The sequence below is a fragment of the Podarcis erhardii genome, assembly GCF_964252035.2.
Source record: "Podarcis erhardii genome assembly, chromosome: 6".
Taxonomy (NCBI): Eukaryota; Metazoa; Chordata; class Lepidosauria; order Squamata; family Lacertidae; genus Podarcis; species Podarcis erhardii.
In genome coordinates, this window is record NC_138510.1 from 19,023,655 (window position 1) to 19,041,924 (window position 18,270).

The following is an 18,270-nucleotide window of genomic DNA, read 5'->3' on the forward strand; positions in this document are numbered from 1 at the left end:
GTCTCTCTGTGTCCATTTTCACAATGTGCACTGGAGTCAAGGTGCATCTGTCAAACTGAGATTAAGCTTCTAGAGAGCAGGGTAAGGGAGCTGAGCCCCCCAAGAACGGCAACTGTACTGCATATTTGAGCAAACATTATTTTCAAAAGAAATCCTCAGCGGTTTCCCAAATGAGAAAAAAAAAGGAACAGCGAGTACTTGAAACAGGGAGAGAAACGAAAAAACTAGGCCTGTTGGAGTGTCTATGAAAGGGCATAATTTTTGCGATCCTCTTTGTTGTTTTGAGATCCAGCATGTTTTTCAGATGCTGCCTATAGCGAGCATGCTGGCTTAACATTCGCTTTTACGCCGTTCCCGAGAACAACATTGTTATCTGTTAACAAGGCTCGTGGGGTGCTGGATTTTATATACTAGCAGTACTGGAATCAAAAGAACCTTTACAGCTGACTTCAATAAAATCAGGACTTCTAGTTCCACTGCTGTATGAGAAGTACTGAGAGCAGGGGAAAGCTCACAGTTAGCTGAGCAAGTACATTATGCATGTACATTATACATGTGCAGGAAGCTTGGTTTTCCGCAGTACAAATTATAGAGCAGCAGGGAGGGATAAGAAGGAATTTACCCTACATCACATCCTGGCATTTACTTTTGAAGAGAAAGGGGAGAAGGAGCAATGGTTGAACACTAGGTGGTTGCATCCTGTTGTTGTTGTTGTTGCTGCTGCTGCTGCTGCTGTTGTTGTTCTTATTTCTATACCATCCTTCATGCAAAGATCACAGGACAATTTACAATAAAATGCAGTGGAGCTCCATGGGCACAATGGGACTTCCATTTCTTTTTCCTAGTGTGCATTCCTCAACCCCCAGAGCTTATTTCGAGGGTGCAAGAGAGGAAGTCCTGTTGCCCGCATGCAAGTTCCTTGTGCCAGCAGTGCTGCAGCATTAGAAACTGCTCTAGGCAAGGAACAGAAGTAATAAGTTCATTGGGTCCAGAGCCTGGCGTGAAGCATATGTGAGCAAGGAGCAAGTGTTCATCAATAGAAGATTAAGGTAGAGTCTGGGCGAAAGGTGAAGCAATGGGAGAATGGATGCAATTATACTGAGTTCCAGCTGTCCAAGGATTCAGCAAGAGGGCGCCAAAACACATCATTCTTAAGGCATAGTTTTGTATGTCATTTTAGGCACGAATCAACATGAAGTAGGAATATGGGCACTGTTTGTGGCTTTGTCTTGGATCTGGCTAGCATCCCCAGATGGATGGATACTATAGATTCCAGAAAGAGAAGAGGGACAAGTCCCAGTGAGACTAACCTCAAAGACTGGTAGATCAACTTTGCACTGTAACAGATGGATAAAGCAGGATGATCAGGATTGTCAGGAACTGAGCAAAAGAATCGTTTTAGCTATTTAAGATCTGAAGGTGTGTCAGCAATGTTTGTCAGTAAAGTTTAAGTTATATACTTAATTTTTCCAGCAACTGGGGGGGGGGGGGACCTCTGAAAGCTCAATTTGCATTTCTCCCCTGGATTGGTAGAAAAGTACTTTAATCGGGACTGATAATCCTGATGCTTTAAGGGACGGGGCACAACATGAAAATCTGATTATTTACATTTTGTGGTAAAGGTTATCCATACAGGAAACAATCTGATTCTTTAAGAAACCTCCCCAATTTTCTTTGAAAGCTAAAAACTAAAATGCTTTAAGTACTGGGTAATTTTAGGTAGGATAATTGTTCCCCTAATGGGACATGAACTGGAGAAGCATTCTGAATATCCAACGGCCTGAAAATTAACCAGCAATGTTTGTGATCCTATCGTGCCTGTGCTACTTAGCACTGTCCACTCATTTCAAAGAAATCTGCATAGGCACCTGCAGCACCACACTTGAAATGAATGCAGGCAACACAGAAACTTTTTGCTTCATTCTTTTCAACTGTCTGCAGCCTGCCTTTCTGTGCTGCTTTTGAACTGCTAAAGTATACGTACCAAATTGCTGCTCTCGAGTTTATATCATTTGCACAAAATTCCAGTCCTCTCAAAAGAACTGTCTAAAACGAAGTGGCTCATTCTCATCCAGTATATTGAGATTCCCGTCATGAAAGTTAATCATCTATTACCCTGCAGCGCCACCTAGCACACATTGATTTAACTGTGCAAACTTTAAAATGCAATTTTGCACTAGATTTCACTGCAGGCAGATTTACATGCTATACTATTCCCATGATGTAAATCTGCTGTTAGTAAATTTGCTGTTAGTATGTATGTGAGGGTTTTCCTCAACAGCCATAGAGCTAGCTCATGTGTGGGCTGAATCACACTAAGAAGTGTCCAGGTTACTGCCAGTCATTGTGGCTGCCATCCGTCTGTCTCGGAAGATAATGGAGGAGTGCGCCTTTTAGGGTGAAGTCAAACAGTTGGATAGGTACAGTTCCTGCTGTGGCTGTAGAGGCTGACACAGGAGGCACGTGTTTTGTTGCAGCTGTCACAGAGGAAGGCATCCTGTTGTACTGCTGCAAAAGCACCATGGTGTTTATTTTCTCTGCGCTCCTTGCTGCAGTCATTCCTTCTCTGGTCACTATGGATGCACAACCTGACTGCCTGTCTCCAGGCACTGCGGTCTTCTGCAGGGAATTCCCGCATGGCAAGGTTGGTGTTGCATGGTAGCAGGTATCTTTGTAATGCAGAGTTGGTCTACCAGTCATTACTAAGGAATTTACTGCAGAGGTACAGGCTTGCTACAAGATGTGCACAATGGGTGGTATTAGCCACATTATAACAAAAGTCTGTAGAAACCGCCAGTGTAGATCTACAAGTACAAAATGTAATATGGAAAGCACGAATGCCAATAGCGAACATGAAAACACACATTCAAATCAACCGTAAGAGCCAATGGTTTCTCAGGAATGTAATTGTAGTGATATACATCTAAGATTGCAACATGATTTTGAGTTGCAGCCTAGCTAGGCCATGTTTCTTGAACCTAGACATTTAATTACACAAATGTAAGCTTCAACTGTAAAATTGCATCACATGTCAAAAGTCTGTAGCATGCTGGATAAGGGCACTAAGAGGGAGAAAGAATGAATGTAGTATCACAGCCTATTAAAGCTGTTAGAAACATTACCCATTTTACAGTTAAGCCATATAGAGTGGTATCCAAGTCAGAGTCCAAATAGAAACACTGAAATCAATGGGATTCAGTTAGTCATAATTAACTTGTCCACTGATCATAATGATCTACTCCAAGATGACTTTGTCAGGTACCATCCATATCACTTTGTATTTTCCCCTAATCTCCCATAGCTTGGCTAAATACCACTATCATGCTCTCTAAAGCAGTAGTTTTCAACCTGTGTGCTGTGGCACCCTGGGCTGCCTTGAATGATGGTCAGGGATGCTGCGGGCAACACTGGCCTCTGTTGCTCTTTCCTTCCCTCCCTCCTCTGATGCCCTCTCCCATCCCTGCCTTTCAAAGACTTGCACAGCTGTTTGTTGCAGCAGCCCTTGCTACAAATTCCCCAGGCAAATGGTGCCTCTGGGGCTGGGTTGCCAGGAGCTGAGGCAGTTGGGAGTAGCTGTGGCAGTTGCCTGGAGGACTCCTAAGGAGAGGGGAGATTGAGGCTGAGGGAACACTCCACAAGGGAGGGTGTTTGAAAAAGGGTAAGAGGCTGCCAGCTCAGCAGGCAAGGGATGACATAACTGGGCTCCTGAGCCCCACAGGGGTGCCGCAGAAAGAATGTAGTTGGTCAAGGGAGCTGTGAACTCAAAAGGGTTGAAAACCCCTGCTCTAAAGTATCCAGAAAAGATTTGATTGAATTTCTAGTTCACATGCACTCCACCCTACAAAAAGTAGCCCTATTTCTTTTCATTTAGAAAGAAACAGGATCAGTCATAGCTAGTAAGTGTATGAAAAGGGGACAAGAACAGTAAAGGAATACTGTATAACAGGAGACAAAGTGCCATTAGCATGCATGGTGCTCAGTACTTCAATCTAAAAGACTAGATATGCTTTTCTGTTTAAATTTTATTGTAGTATTCTATTGATTATGGCATGATTTCATATTGTCAGCTGCCTCAAGAATTATTGTGACCGAGGTGGGATATGAATGTTTTAAAGTTCTCTCTGTGTAAAAGTTCACTACTTAAACTCATAATCAGATACTTTAAAAAAGATGATTTGGGAATAATAAATTTTATAGCAAGCAACAACTGAAGTGAGAGGGACTCCCCAAACTCCAGCTTTCATCTTCATATATCTAACGCCTGTGTCTGCAAAGAAATATTTGGGGTGGGGAGAGTGTGAACAGTATCTGTTCAACTATCAATAATCACATGGCTCTCAATCTCCCTCCTATTGTGACCTTTATTGCACAGCTGTTTCACCCTATTTTCTGTCCCAAATCTCCAAGTTCTGTTTGACATCATGAATTCTGAACACAGAAAAAAGCAACGCAAATGCTTGTGAATACCTTTATATGTTCAGTGTGCCAAATTCTTTTTGATTTATGTATTTATTTTGCAGCACTGAGGAAGCACATGTTCTGTTAGTATTCTCCCAAGATCTGTTAGTTGAGTATACATATGAGCTTTGAACTTCATGCCAGAGGAAATTTGTACACTGATACAGAAGTACAGGCATAGAGATGAATACTATAGCACACAACAGACACCATCTTCTTCTTGTGCAGAAAATGGCTCTTTCCGAAATCCACTACTAGTTGGGTTCAAGCGGATATGAGGGGGGAAACCTCAAGTTATTGGTTATATAAATGTCTACCTCCAAGTTATTTAGGAATGCCTCTCTCACATGATTTTATAGCTCACAACCAAGTAGGTCATAAAGAAAAGATGGAGAGTCTGGAACTAAAGGAAGAGATGAAGTGCTAGATAACAAAAGTTCCCAGCAATAGTGTGTGGGAGAAAGCAAAGTATGTGTGCAAGATGTAAACCCCATACACCCAACAGGACTCAGGATCAAATATTCTCCAAGATGTAGAGGCAGCAAATGGCATCCAAACTGATATAGTGGGATGCAGAAAGAAGGAATACATGAGAAAGTTGAAGAGTGCTGTCTCTCAGCTTTGTTAAGCAAAATACCGTATTTTTCGCTCTATAAGACGCACCAGACCACAAGACGCACATAGTTTTTGGAGTAGGAAAACAAGAAAAAAAATATTCTGAATCTCAGAAGCCAGAACAGCAAGAGGGATCGCTGCGCAGTGAAAGCAGCAATCCCTCTTGCTGTTCTGGCTTCTGGGATAGCTGCGCAGCCTGCATTCACTCCATAAGACGCACACACATTTCCCCTTACTTTTTAGGAGGGAAAAAGTGAGTCTTATAGAGCAAAAAATGTGGTAATTATTAAAGACACACAAGGGAGATGATAGAGAAAAGTGAAGGGGAGACTGCCATTTTCAAAGTTCACTGGATCCGTGATGTTCAATGCTCTCAAGAGTATTAGATGATACATAAATGGAACCTGATATATGCCTTGATGTGGCTTTTGTCGCAGCTTGAGACAAGCATCAATACTAGTAAAAGGAAAAGTACTAGAGATTCAAAAAAAAAGGTGTAAATAAACCAGCTTATTACGGAAGCAATTCTTCTGAAACAATGTGAGTTGCATCTAAGATTTTCTCATCAGTAGATTCATTAAAAGTAAAAGGCCTAAGTTAGTGATGTCCATTAATTGCATTGGGTCTACTTTGACCATGACTAGCATCGGCTACAACCCCATACGACTTTTTAACAAATCGACGCACACACACATTTGTCTTTTATAATAACAATAATAACTTTTTTTCCTAAAAAAGAAATTTCACATATTCCAAAAAGGCTTCTGCAGGATTCTTACAAATATTTTCAGCCACGACAGTGATCAATGAAACACTTGAATAAAAACAGACTGCTATTGCTCTTAGAAAACATCAATACTGGGGGAACTCTTCGTCGATTTTGCTAGCCCATGCCATCAGCCCTCCCCTGATATCCTTGACAGAAATGGGACCAAGTCCATTCTGAGACAACCCCTGCAATATTCGCACAGCCTTCTGAGAGTCATTTCCCAATTTGCAGACCACGTAAAGGGGGAGAGCCGCGCTGTCACTTGCCCCTTGCCTCGCTTCTTGTATCCTCTGCCGCAGGGACTTCAAGGATCCTTCGTCTCCTCCTTCCAGCTTACTTAAGGGCACGTGGAGGGAATGCGGCAGGCGGCAGATGTCCACTTCCACCGGCGGGCGCACGTCTACCAGCACGTGAGGAGCCCGGCTGTCCAAGACCCTTTTGTACTCCTCCACGGACACCCTCTCCTCACTGCTCAACAGGTGCAGCGCCCGGCACTTGTCCGTTGCCGATGACCCGCAGAATTCCTCATAGTCCTGGAGGGCGGTCACCGTGGGGTGGTCCCCGCACACAGCGCACCTGGGGTCCCTGGGCCTGAGCTTGATGTGGCGGAACCTGCCTTCCAGGGCGTCAAAGAGCAGCATGGACCCGTGGCACGTGGTGCCCATGCCAGAGGCGATCTTGATCACTTCCAAGGCCTGGAGGGTACCGAGGATGCCCGGCACGACCCCCAGGACCCCTCCGTCGGCGCAGTTGGTGACCGTCTCCGGAGGGGGCGGCTTGGGGAAGAGGCAGCGGTAGCAGGGCCCCCCTCGGTGGTTGTACACCGCCAGCTGCCCTTCGAGCCTGAGGGCGCTGGCGGAGACCAGGGGCTTCCCGGCCAGGACGCAGGCGTCGTTGACCAGGTATCGGGTGGGCACGTTGTCCGAGCAGTCGGCCACCACGTCGTGGTCTCGGACTAGCTGCAGGGCGTTGCTGGGCGACAGGGCCAGCTCGTAAGGCACGCAGCGCACCCGGGAATTGAGCTCCCCCAGCGCCGAGGCCGCCGAGCGCGCTTTCGGGGTGCCCAGGCGGCTCTCCCGGTGCAGCACCTGCCTGTGGAGGTTGTCCAGCTCCACCACGTCCGGGTCCACCAGGCCCAAGCGCCCCACGCCCGCCGCCGCCAGGTACTGAGCCACCGGGCAGCCCAGCCCTCCGCAGCCCACCACCAGCACCGAGGAGCCCGACAGCCGCAGCTGGCCGCTCACGCCCAGCTCCGGGAGAACCAGCTGCCGGGAGTAGCGCCGGATGTCCAGCCGGCTCAGCGGGCCTGGCGCCTCCTGGGACACGCTCCCCTCAGCGCGCTTTCCCGCCGCCATGATTTACCTCAGCGCCTCACGGAGAGGGGAGAAACGCCTCAGCGGCGAGCCGCGGGTGTTTGGGAGGGAGGGAGCGGAGGCCTCGCCTCTTCCGCTTCCGCGGCTCTTCGGTGCTGAGGAGGCCGGTTGGCACGCAGGCGACGTCGGCTCGGCCCTTGCCAGGCCTCCGCCTCCTCCGCCGCCGCCATCATGGCCGCCTCCCGGGACAAGTACTCGGTGCTGCTGCCCACCTACAATGAGCGCGAGAACCTGCCGCTCATTGTGTGGCTGCTGGTGAGGAGTTTCGAGCAGAGGTGACTGAGGGGAGGGGACCTGTTTCGTTTCAGCGACTTAACGATATACAAAAAAAGCCCCTAGCGCTAACGAGCTCCCCCCGGAAAAATCCGCCCCGTTCCTGTACTCCGCGTTACTTAACCTGGAATAACTAGCCCCATCCCCCGGACCCCCGTTCCGTTTCCCATCGTCGCCGTTGCGAATTAGAATCCTCCATATCGTGGGGAGAAGCTTTTCTCCCGAGGCCGTTTTAAAGGTGTTGGGGGTTGTGAATCCGTGGTATATGTACCCCGAAGTAAGGGCATGATGGTGTTGGGTCTGCTTAGCTTCCAGGGGTAAAAGATGTACTGTATCTGCTTCGTTTGTTTCAGGCACCACCCTGTAACTAGGTTTTAAGGATGCGTCAGACCCATTACGCCCCCATAGAATATGTTTAGACATGACTTTTGTTTGTTGGTTGTTTTAGAAAAGCTAGGACTTCGCAGGGCAGCCCTGTGCGTGTAAATCCAATGGGGTTTTCACACTTAGGGGAGTGTGTGCATAGGATTAAAGCCTGGCAGCACAAGCTTATGCATGTCTACTTGGAAGTAAACTTTCATTTGTGTCCAAGTGAGATTTCCTTCCAAGCAAGTGTGTCTAGCATAGGAGTGAAACCTAAACATTATTTCCCCCCATCTGCATGTAAACTGGATGGTGATTTTCCAGGACATTCCTATATTATTATGAAAATCAATTTATTAATCACCTTCTAAACCACTGTCTCAAGGCAATCTATAGACGGGTTTATGTGTACCTGTAAGTAAGTGTCAGAATGTAGATTTTGTAGGTTTTCATTAAGCAGTTTTTGGATTCTTGCCTATGGTGAAAATTTTCAGCCTGTTTTCACAGATGGAGCAAGTGGTGTGTAGATTACCAGCAACTTCTGAAACATGATTTTTCACCAGCTGTAAGCACATTATTGCGTGTTGATCAAGAGCCAAAATCCAATCTGATAGCTTTATTTATTGAGTAGTAGCTTATTTGGAATGCTGGCTTTAAGGGCCAGATCCCTTGAATGGGACACCTGGAGTAGTATTTGCGAAATACTACTCTTTGCCAGTAGTATTTGTGAAAAGGATCTGGGGGTCTTGGTAGACCACAGGCTTAGCATGAGTCAACAGTGTGATGCAGCAACACACACAAAAAGCTAATGCTGTTCTAGGCTGCATCAACAGAAGTATAGCATCCAGGTCAAGGAAAGTAATAGTACCACTCTATTCTGCCTTGGTCAGGCCAGTACTGTGTCCGGTTCTGGTCACCACAGTTTAAGAAGGCTATTGACAAGCTGAAACATGTGCAGAGGAGGGTGACCAAAATGATCAGGGGCCTGGAAACCAAGCCTTGTGAGGAACAGTTGAAGGAACTGGGGATGTTTAGCCCAAAGAAGAGGCTGAGAGGAGATACAATAGCCATCTTGAAATATCTAAAGGGCTGTCCCATGGAAGATGGAGCAAGCTTGTTTTCTCCTGCTCTGGGGGCTAGAACTTAAACCAATGGATTCAAGTTACAATAAATGAAATTCCATTTAAACATCTTAAACACCTTAAGAACTGCCTCCCTTAGGAGGTGATGGACTCTTCTCCTTTGGAGGTTTTTAAGCAGATGATGGATGGCCATCTGTCATAGATGCTTTAGTTGAGATTCTGCATTGCGGGGGTTGAATTAGATGACCCTTGGGGTCCCTTCCACCTCTAGGATTCTAATCATTCAGTTTCTGAATCAGGCAAATGCCTGAGGCAACTGTGACCCATGAAATGAATAACCAACATTGGCCAACAGTTCAAACCCTACTGTTACTCTGCGGTATTTACTTGGAGCAAGGGCACTATGAAGCATTTCAGTTCCATTTTGAGAGGAGAGTGCATTGTAATAGAATTAATAACACCATTTACTTTTGATGAGGAAGCATTGGCTATTTCTTTCTGTTCCCCTACCCACTTTCATAATACTGTACTTTATATACTTTAACTTTTGAACCTGGCTTTAAAATGTAATTCTCTATTTTTTCAGTGGAAATGATTTCGAAATTATAGTAATAGATGATGGAAGTCCTGATGGGACACAGGAAGTTGCTGAACAGTTGATAAAGATTTATGGATCTGATAAGATTGTGAGTCATATATTTATTTTTTGACTTGACTTGTTTGCTGTTACAACACAAGGTGCTTAATAATATTATTAGCATTAAGGGATGAAATTTGAATGCATGGGTTGTTCGTTTTTTTAACACTGAATTGTTTATCAGTTTATTCAGGTTGATAACATGGGTAGCAACATTGGGAGTAGTTTGAAATTTCCTGAATTAGCATATTTGGATGCAGTTTTAATTTTCACTTTATAAAGTTGTGCTAATTCTTAGAGTTGTCATCACTTGACCTCATAGGATGCTCTAATAGCTGTCTGTGAGAAATCTACCAGATACCACTTTCCCCATAATTTTTGCATTGTGACACACACAGAAAAGTTTGCCATGTTCAGCCCTACAACAGGGGTTCCAGGTGCAGTGTTAGCAATGCTTCTTCAGCTGCATATACAGTGGGTGATATTCAATGTTGGTTGTAGTCTGAGTAGATCCATTGAAATCGGTGGACTCTACTTGTCCATTAATTGCAATGGGTTCTACTCTGATTGTGACTCAGTTGGATATTATCCAATACATTTTCATCCATTTGATACTGTGCCCACCCATATTTGCAGAATTAAATCCTTAAAGGCATATATGCTGCTGAATACCTCTTGATGAAGCGTTGCTAAGAAAAATTGGAAATGCATTATTTTTAAAAAATGCAGTATATATTTCTGATAATGAACAAACTTACTTGCACTAAGCCCCTGCAGTTTTTATGTGAGCGCCTAAGAGAGCATAGATGTATGGCAGGTGTATGGTCTAACACTGCTAGTCAAGCCTCCCTTATTTTGAAGTGCTTGGTGGTGATCCATACTTTACCCTAAGGGTGGGGGACTTTTTGGGCTCTTTGGGCTGAAATCAACAAGTGGGTGGGCTGATCATCTGTCAGTCACCTGACATCGCAATGACTTCAAAGACCCAAAGTCAGCACCACGCACAGCTGATTCAGCCAGCTTTGGCTCTATTTCCCATCTTCAGCAGACCATTCTAAACTTGGTCTACAGCTCTATATTCTGTAACTGTTTTGATCTGAATTAATGTCTGTGTAATCCAAATGTTAAAGGCAGCTTGCTCTGTAAATATGGAAGTGTAGCAGCCCTATTTGAGAGAAGAGCAACTGTGGTAATGCTAATATTTAGCTGAAATGATAATAAAAAACCTACAATCATGGATCATTTAATGCAATTAATCCGTTACTCATTTCCTCCACTGATATTTTACAGCTTTTAAGACCCAGAGCAAAGAAACTTGGATTGGGTAAGTATTCATTAATTTGAGGATTTACAAGTTTTATATTCTGACCTTGAACTCCCAGGGCAGTTTACCATTTTAAAAAGCATGAGTTTAATCATACCTTTAACTCTGTTGGTTAGCATGTGTGTTGGAAACTTGGAAAAAAACTTACATATGTATATATACCTTTCTGGGGGTAGGAACGCATATTTGTTGGTTTTCAACAGTGTCCAACATATCACAACTCCAGTTAAATAATAAGCTGAACCTACACAGTTTTCTTTAACCATGAAATTACACTGTTTATCCCCATTTATACACTACACCTTGGGGGTGTAGTAGCTGCTTGAAATTCATGCGTGTGTGACTAACTGTTGCCTGGGACAGGCTGGAGTGGGATTGCAGATTGATCAAGCAGCCATTCAATAGAAATGTAGGGCATTTTTTATTCCATATGTTGACTTTAAAAAGAAACTGAATCAGCCTTGTAGCTGACAGCTCACATACATGATTCTGAATGTGGGTGACAGATCTTGCCTTTGTATCATTTACACCAGGGACTGCTTACATTCATGGAATGAAGCATGCCACAGGAAACTTCATTATTATTATGGACGCTGACCTCTCACACCACGTAAGTGTTTCTGTTGTATCTGTGCATACATTTCTTTAGCCTTTTATAAAGTTTTCTTTATTTAACTTGCATTGAGCTGCAGTATATTTTCATTTTCCCACATCTCTCTTTTGTGTTTCAGCCAAAATTCATTCCAGAGTTCATCAGGTGGGTAGTATTTTTAATATTTTTAGTATTTTTAAAATATTTCAGTCAGACCTTGACATTTATTGCCCAGGTGCATAGGAAGCTGCCTTATACCAAGTTAAACTATTTCTCCAACTAGCTCAGTATAATCTACACTGACTGGCAGAAGTTCTCTAGGGTTTCAGGCAGAAATCCCTTACAATCTTACCTGGATATATTGTGGAATGAACCTGCAACCTTCTTCGTATGAAACAGATGCTTTGTCCTGTCTGCATTTACATTTGGTACATTAGCAATGGGGAATAGATTGAACAATGCAAGAAATCAGAAGAGTCTAAACTTTAATTTTTGACCAGAATTGGATACAGTTTACAGCAAGGTCAGAATCCTGCCAAACTTCACAAGGATAGCAGCACAGAAATGTGAAAGTCCACAAAAAAAAACCCTCTTAAAATTATGGTGGCAAGGGGGAACATATTCTGCATGTGCTTTTGAGTTTTTCTGAAAAATAATGAGTTATGAAATATTTTCCTCCAGAACGGTGAATAAAGTTTTTAAGACTAGGTTTTCATAAGCATACTCCCCCAGAATGATTTCTAAAAACTATGCAACAGGTAAACTTTTATGTAAAACTGTGAACAGTATCGGATCCCTGTGCACCTAGAGTACAACTCTCAAATGCAAGAGCAAGAATCGTTTTTGCCTGTAGGGGGCACTGCCGTTGTCACAAGAGAAGGGAGAATTCAGGTTTTCTTTGCTTATGGGCTTCCTTTTGTTGATGTAGTTGGTGGATCTGTTTCTGTCTTTTCTGTCCTCTTGACTTGACCTTAAACTTGTCATCGTTTGATACATATGAAGAAGCAGAAACTGATAGTGATAGCTTAGAAAATGAAAGTGATTGCATTCATGTAGTATTTATTGAGTCTTGCTCCCCACCCCTTTTTCTCTGCTATTTTTATGGAAACGAGTGTTTTGTGTGCTTGAAACAGTGAGGCACTGGAGGAGGCATAGTAAAACAAAGAAAATTATTATACTGTTGATTGTTTCTTCTGTTATTATTGCTTTTTGCCTGGTCCTCAAACTGGCAAAACTAAGATGAGAATTAAAAGGGATTAGTTTGCCAGTTGAAATTACTCCCTTTTACTACAGCCTAGACCTGCCATTCACAAATGGACCCTTTTTCTCCCCTTCTCAACTTGGTGCCTTCCTTAAGCTGAATTTATTGTATTAAATCGGACCTAGATTACTGGAAGTTAATAGATTTTTGTTAATGTAATTGTGTTTCCCTCTTCCTCTCAAATGTTTACATAGAACACAGAAAGAAGGTAACTTTGACATTGTGTCTGGAACACGATATAAAGGAAATGGAGGTGTGCATGGGTGGGATTTGAAACGAAAATTGATCAGGTTTGTAGCTACTTCTTCCATCATTCAAGGTCTGTGATAGAAAAAGCCACACAGGAGGATTCTGAGTTCTGTTATTAACTCTCCTCCTCCTTTTGTACTGTTCCAGATTAGCCTTTTATTCTTGCTTTTTTTATTATTCTTGCATTTCCCCCCCCCCCCTCCTACTTCAGAGATAGTAAACCTGTGGGCAGAGATTTGATTATCTTTTATTCTTGTAATTCTCCTGGTTGTGTTTGGCAATATATAAACAATTTACAAACTGGGATAGATAAATCTTTTTTGTTCTACATGCTTCTTTTCTTGGCTTGATGTGAATTAGCAAACTCTTCCAAATTATGCATTTGTATTGACGCAGGCCAATGTTACTATAGTGAAATCCTATCTATAGAACAGTGATTTTTCAACATCGGATTCTAAATGTTTACCAAAACTCCTTATCTTTCTTGGCAGCCGTGGTGCCAACTTCCTAACTCAAGTTCTACTGCGGCCAGGTGCATCCGACTTAACAGGCAGCTTCAGGTGTGTTGCTTCTAATGTTGCATTCAGCTTTCAAAGATGAGCAATAAAATTAATGGTCAATTTGAAATGGATAATAATGTCAGACATGGATTGAAATTGTAAAGCTTGTTTAATTTTGGGAGTAAAGACTGCAATTGTGGAGTGTTTGTATAACGGAAATATTTCAAGAGGTTTTGATTTTATGTACTTTCTCTGTAGGTTATATAGAAAAGATGTTTTACAAAAACTGATGGAGAAATGCGTCTCAAAAGGATATGTTTTCCAGATGGAAATGATTGTCCGGGCCAGACAACTGGGTTTCTCTGTTGGAGAGGTAAAGAATGTTAAATCACAAACACTACATTTTAAATATTATAAATTTACCTGACGGATAATAGAATAATAATTGGCTAACAGCTGCAAAATGGCCCAGGAGGTGTAATAAGCCTGAGAACTACTAAATCTAATATTGTGACAGAAATTACACAAATTATGTAATGTTGTGAGGAGCGTGGCAGTCAGCAACGTACAAATGTAGGCTTGTGGTAATTGCTGTTAAAAATATGAATATTTAATTTGTTTAACATCCTGTACTGAGACAGGTACCCGCTTGAGTTCCATGTGTTCACAAAAATGTATTGAATTGAGCCAATAATCCAATGATCTCCAGTCATAACCCCTAATTCAGATCAGTTATACAGACACTGTGCAACTACAAGTTAGTTCTCTCCAACCTTCCAGCAACTATTTAGACTTGGACTATCAACTTAATTGCTATTAATGAATTAGGGATAAAAGTTAATCCCTATCTATGCCATAGTACACTGGAAAGCCCTAATTAACAAATGTCTACCTAATATGTACCTAACTTCAACAGTCATTCCTTATTTTAACAAGCTTTAAACAACAGCAGGTGTGGGTGCTTCTTTTGCGGATGAAAATCTCTTCTTGGCACCCTCGCACAAACATGGTGGCCTGCCTTTGTTGTGGATTCTGCTCTGTATTTTGGAAAGTTGTTTGTTCACTATGCATTTGGACATCTCTTAAGATACTGGGCGAAATTCAGTTGTAGTGCTAAGGAAATCATTCCTTCCATTTCTGCTTTGCCCTATGGAATGATCTCCCCTTGGCTCCCCCAGTGTGTTGTTCTGGGCACTCTTCCAATCCTCCAGAATGGATTGGGGAGGCGTGGGGTACGAGAGGGAACAGGGGAACCCCATTGTGCTAATGGGAGTCCTTGCATTGGCTTCCAGTAGCAGAACAGGGCAGTTGAATCTCATCCTATGTAACCAAATTTTGCATGATGTTTTCCTGACATCAAGGAGCAGGTTTTTATCTATGCTTAGATACCATTTTGAATCAAGATAGTGGACTGAACCTTTCAGAACTGCACTGATTTTAATCACTGATTTCAAAATTGTACTTCTTTTTTGGTTTCTTAGGATTCCCAAACAGGTACAAGACTGCTAAGAAAATAAACATGTTTTATGAGATTATTTTTTTAGCATAAGCGTTCTAGACTGACTCATTCCACTACATTCCAAGCTGCTTTTTCCTGCACTGGCAAGAGCCTCCAGTAGGAGTCCCAGATTCTTTAGCAATTCTGTCTCAAGACTGTGCCCTTGTTGTCGGTGAAGCAACTGAAAATGTACTAGACAAGCCTCTGCCTTTGGCTCTCCATTGGCAGAAGAAACTATTGCCTAGAGATGCAAGAACTCATGTTTGGCAGAGCGGCATGTGTGTGGGAAGCGTGTTTTTTTCCATTTCTGCCTGCCAGCTGATTTCTGGTTCAGTATGCCAACTGAGAGTACCTAGCCAGACTTTCTGTGGATTCCACCGTCTGACTTTGGGCCCTTGGGTATTATTTAACATATAGTCTTACACGCTGGAATGTTAAAGTTCCTGCTTCAGTATAGTGAAAATAGCTGGCATTCTAAAGCACTGCAAATCAGTGTTTACTATATTTAAATGAATAGCTACTGAATTAGAACCATATGCAATATAGTTATTAAAGGAGCAGCACTTCAATATGTTTGCTACAAAAATAGAATGTATGTTAGGCTTACTGGTAATCTTATTTAACACTTAGAAGGTATATACAGTAACATTTGCCTCTCTTGTTCTCACAGCAACCCTGTGAGGTAGGTTAGTATTGTTCCCAAATTACAGATAAGGGGCTCAGGATGAGAGGTAGTAACTTTCTCAGGGCTATATGAATTCACATGCTTCTCCAGATCAAGTCTAGTATTCTGTTCATAGGACTGTGCTAATTCCCCTAACAGTGCGATCCTATGCACGTTTATCATTGAATATTTCCTGCATTCAGTGGAAGTACTGTGTTACTTCCAGATAACACTTGGCACTGCTTTTGTAAAGGGTCACTCTACTTATTGTGCATATATTAGCTCTCAATTGAATTGCCGGTATTTGTACTTTTTGCATTTTGTTTCCCCCTTATCCCACTATTTACAACCATATATAACGGCAACTGAGAATTACACTTCATGCATCATGCTAGAATAAAGTGTGCTAGTTTTTAAGGTGCTACAAGAGCAATTGTTGTCTGAGGCTAGTGTGTGTGTAGGATTGTAGCCCAAGTATGTATCCCTTGGAAGTATAACACTAATTGCAGGTATAACACTATTTTAACTACTGTTGAGATGGTGATGAATTCTGCTGCAATATGGAAAACCCACCACCACATAGATGGGGATGCTGAAAAGAAAGCCAAACAGGATTTTGTCTCTGCTTTTCCCTTTGTTTAAAAGATTTATACCCTGCCTTTTGAACAAAGAGTTTAAATAATATTTTTGCCAGGCTGTTTGCAGCCATGCCCAATTCAAGACCTTGACTTTGACTTACAAAGCTGAAAGAGGGCCTCTCCCTATATCTGCTCATCCAGGCATTGACATCTGCAAATACGGCTTATTGGGTGGTGATGCGAGATAGGACCCCCTCTGCAGTACCACCAGATCTCTGTAACTCCCTCCCTTTGGGGGTGTATCCCTCACTGATGTCTTTTTGTTCTCAAGTCTTCTTTTCACCAGGTGTTTGTGGGTGGAGTGTAAGCCAGAGAAGTAATTTTTTACGCCTGCTGTAATTACTTTTTATGTCTCCTGTAATTGCTGAAGTTATTGTTCTAATCTAGTGTTTATGCTGTTTTCTTGTACTCCATCCTGGGGTCCAACACAAATGTTTCTTTAAAAAAAACAAACCAACAACAAAACAATTTAAATCATTAAAACAACATAACAGACAGAATAACATAGCAGGACATTTTGCTGCAGAAAATCGTCAGATTAAAATGCTGTCAAAAACCTGAGTGAACAGAAAAGTTTTCAGCCACTGCTTGAAAGACCATGTTAACCACAAAGAGAAAGGAGAGCCTTAACTATTCTTCTGAGCCATTGGAGCTTCTGCCACCACATGCAAGATCCAGTCGTGCACACTAGGAACATGCTTTTACAGGAGATGGTAGCTGAGATGCTTTGGATTAGAACTAGATTTTGAGAGTGAAAATGGCTATGATAACATAGGTGCCATCATTTCATACCTTCTCACCAAAGCAGATTTTATTCTGGACATGATGCTAGATGGAGCTGAAGTGGCCCTTTTTTTCTTTCTATTACTTCTTGAACTTGTTATGTTAAAACTAAAATAATTTTGTGTTTTGTTTTTTTAATAGGTACCTATATCATTTGTGGACAGAGTCTATGGCGAATCTAAACTAGGAGGCAATGAAATAGTTTCTTTTGTAAAGGGACTGTTGACTTTGTTTGCAACTACATAATTTATTAAAGAGAATCTTCCTAGCATTCCATATACCTTTGCATTGGACTGAAGAAATTATTTTTATATGGGATAGTGGAATCTTGCTAAGTTTTCTTGTGGCTATATATAGAAAATCATTGCTAATTTCTGATTTGAAGAAAAACAATACAGTGCATATAATTCGGGCGGCATTATTTATTAAATGTGAATAATGATCACTGTGTAATGTTTACTATTCAAAAATAAACCCATTCCATTTAAATTGTGTTTAAATTTTGGGTATGTGTGGGATGAGACCACCTGCTCTGAATGGAGTAAGCTATTTGCATCCTTCTTTAACATGATATTCATTGTTTAAAGATTCACATGTCCGCTGGGGGGGGGGTGGAATGGGCCTATGCATGTTAGATTTTATGCATGTAGACTACATTTGCACGTTGCATCCCAGGGAAGCTGAAGGTGGATCAAGTGCATTTGCCCCTCTCCATGTGCATAAGTCAGAGCAACAGAAAATACCATTCAGTCTGCCCCTCCATGTATTTAAATTAAGTGCATTTGGACCAAGCAGGATCACACCCCTGATGATGAGCTAATGTGAGGAAGGCAGGTCCTATTTAGTGCTGGGTGTGGTTCTGCCTCTCATGGACCCAACCCAGCGCTAAGCAGCCTTGCTGCTTCTTCTTCCCCCATCATATGGCACAGAGGGGAGAAACAAAACTACATTTTGCAAGCAACTGCAGCAAAGCAAAATAGTCACACTTGCAAACTGCATCCTTGTTTCTCCTGTCCTTGTCAATGGACGGGAGGCGACAAACAACCACTTTGTCAGCTCTAGTTTCCCCAAGCACTGAACATGGGGCTGACAACATCCCTTGCAGTGTGGTTCCCAAGCGAAAACCCCCATGCAAGTCCCCAGGCTGTGGGGGCTCCTTCAGAGGAGGTGCTGCCCCATCCAGCATGGGAA

At 42.5% G+C, this 18,270-nt stretch overlaps 2 protein-coding genes across 2 annotated transcripts; one reads left to right on the forward strand and one right to left on the reverse strand.

The window, feature by feature from the left end:
- Positions 1 to 5,767: 5,767 nt before the first annotated feature.
- MOCS3 (molybdenum cofactor synthesis 3) lies at positions 5,768 to 7,197 on the reverse strand (the record flags this gene model as incomplete). The annotated part of the gene is made up of 1 exon (XM_081867926.1): positions 5,768 to 7,197. One exon carries the CDS (start codon positions 7,195 to 7,197, stop codon positions 5,926 to 5,928), a length of 1,272 nt encoding a protein of 423 aa, XP_081724052.1. The 3' UTR covers positions 5,768 to 5,925.
- Positions 7,198 to 7,337: 140 nt separating this feature from the next.
- Positions 7,338 to 17,568, forward strand: DPM1 (dolichyl-phosphate mannosyltransferase subunit 1, catalytic). Its single transcript, XM_081868111.1, has 9 exons — positions 7,338 to 7,490; positions 9,520 to 9,619; positions 10,861 to 10,894; positions 11,428 to 11,504; positions 11,626 to 11,651; positions 12,942 to 13,037; positions 13,488 to 13,556; positions 13,755 to 13,869; positions 17,221 to 17,568. Exons 1-9 carry the CDS (start codon positions 7,387 to 7,389, stop codon positions 17,323 to 17,325), a joined length of 726 nt encoding a protein of 241 aa, XP_081724237.1. The 5' UTR covers positions 7,338 to 7,386; the 3' UTR covers positions 17,326 to 17,568.
- Positions 17,569 to 18,270: the final 702 nt, after the last annotated feature.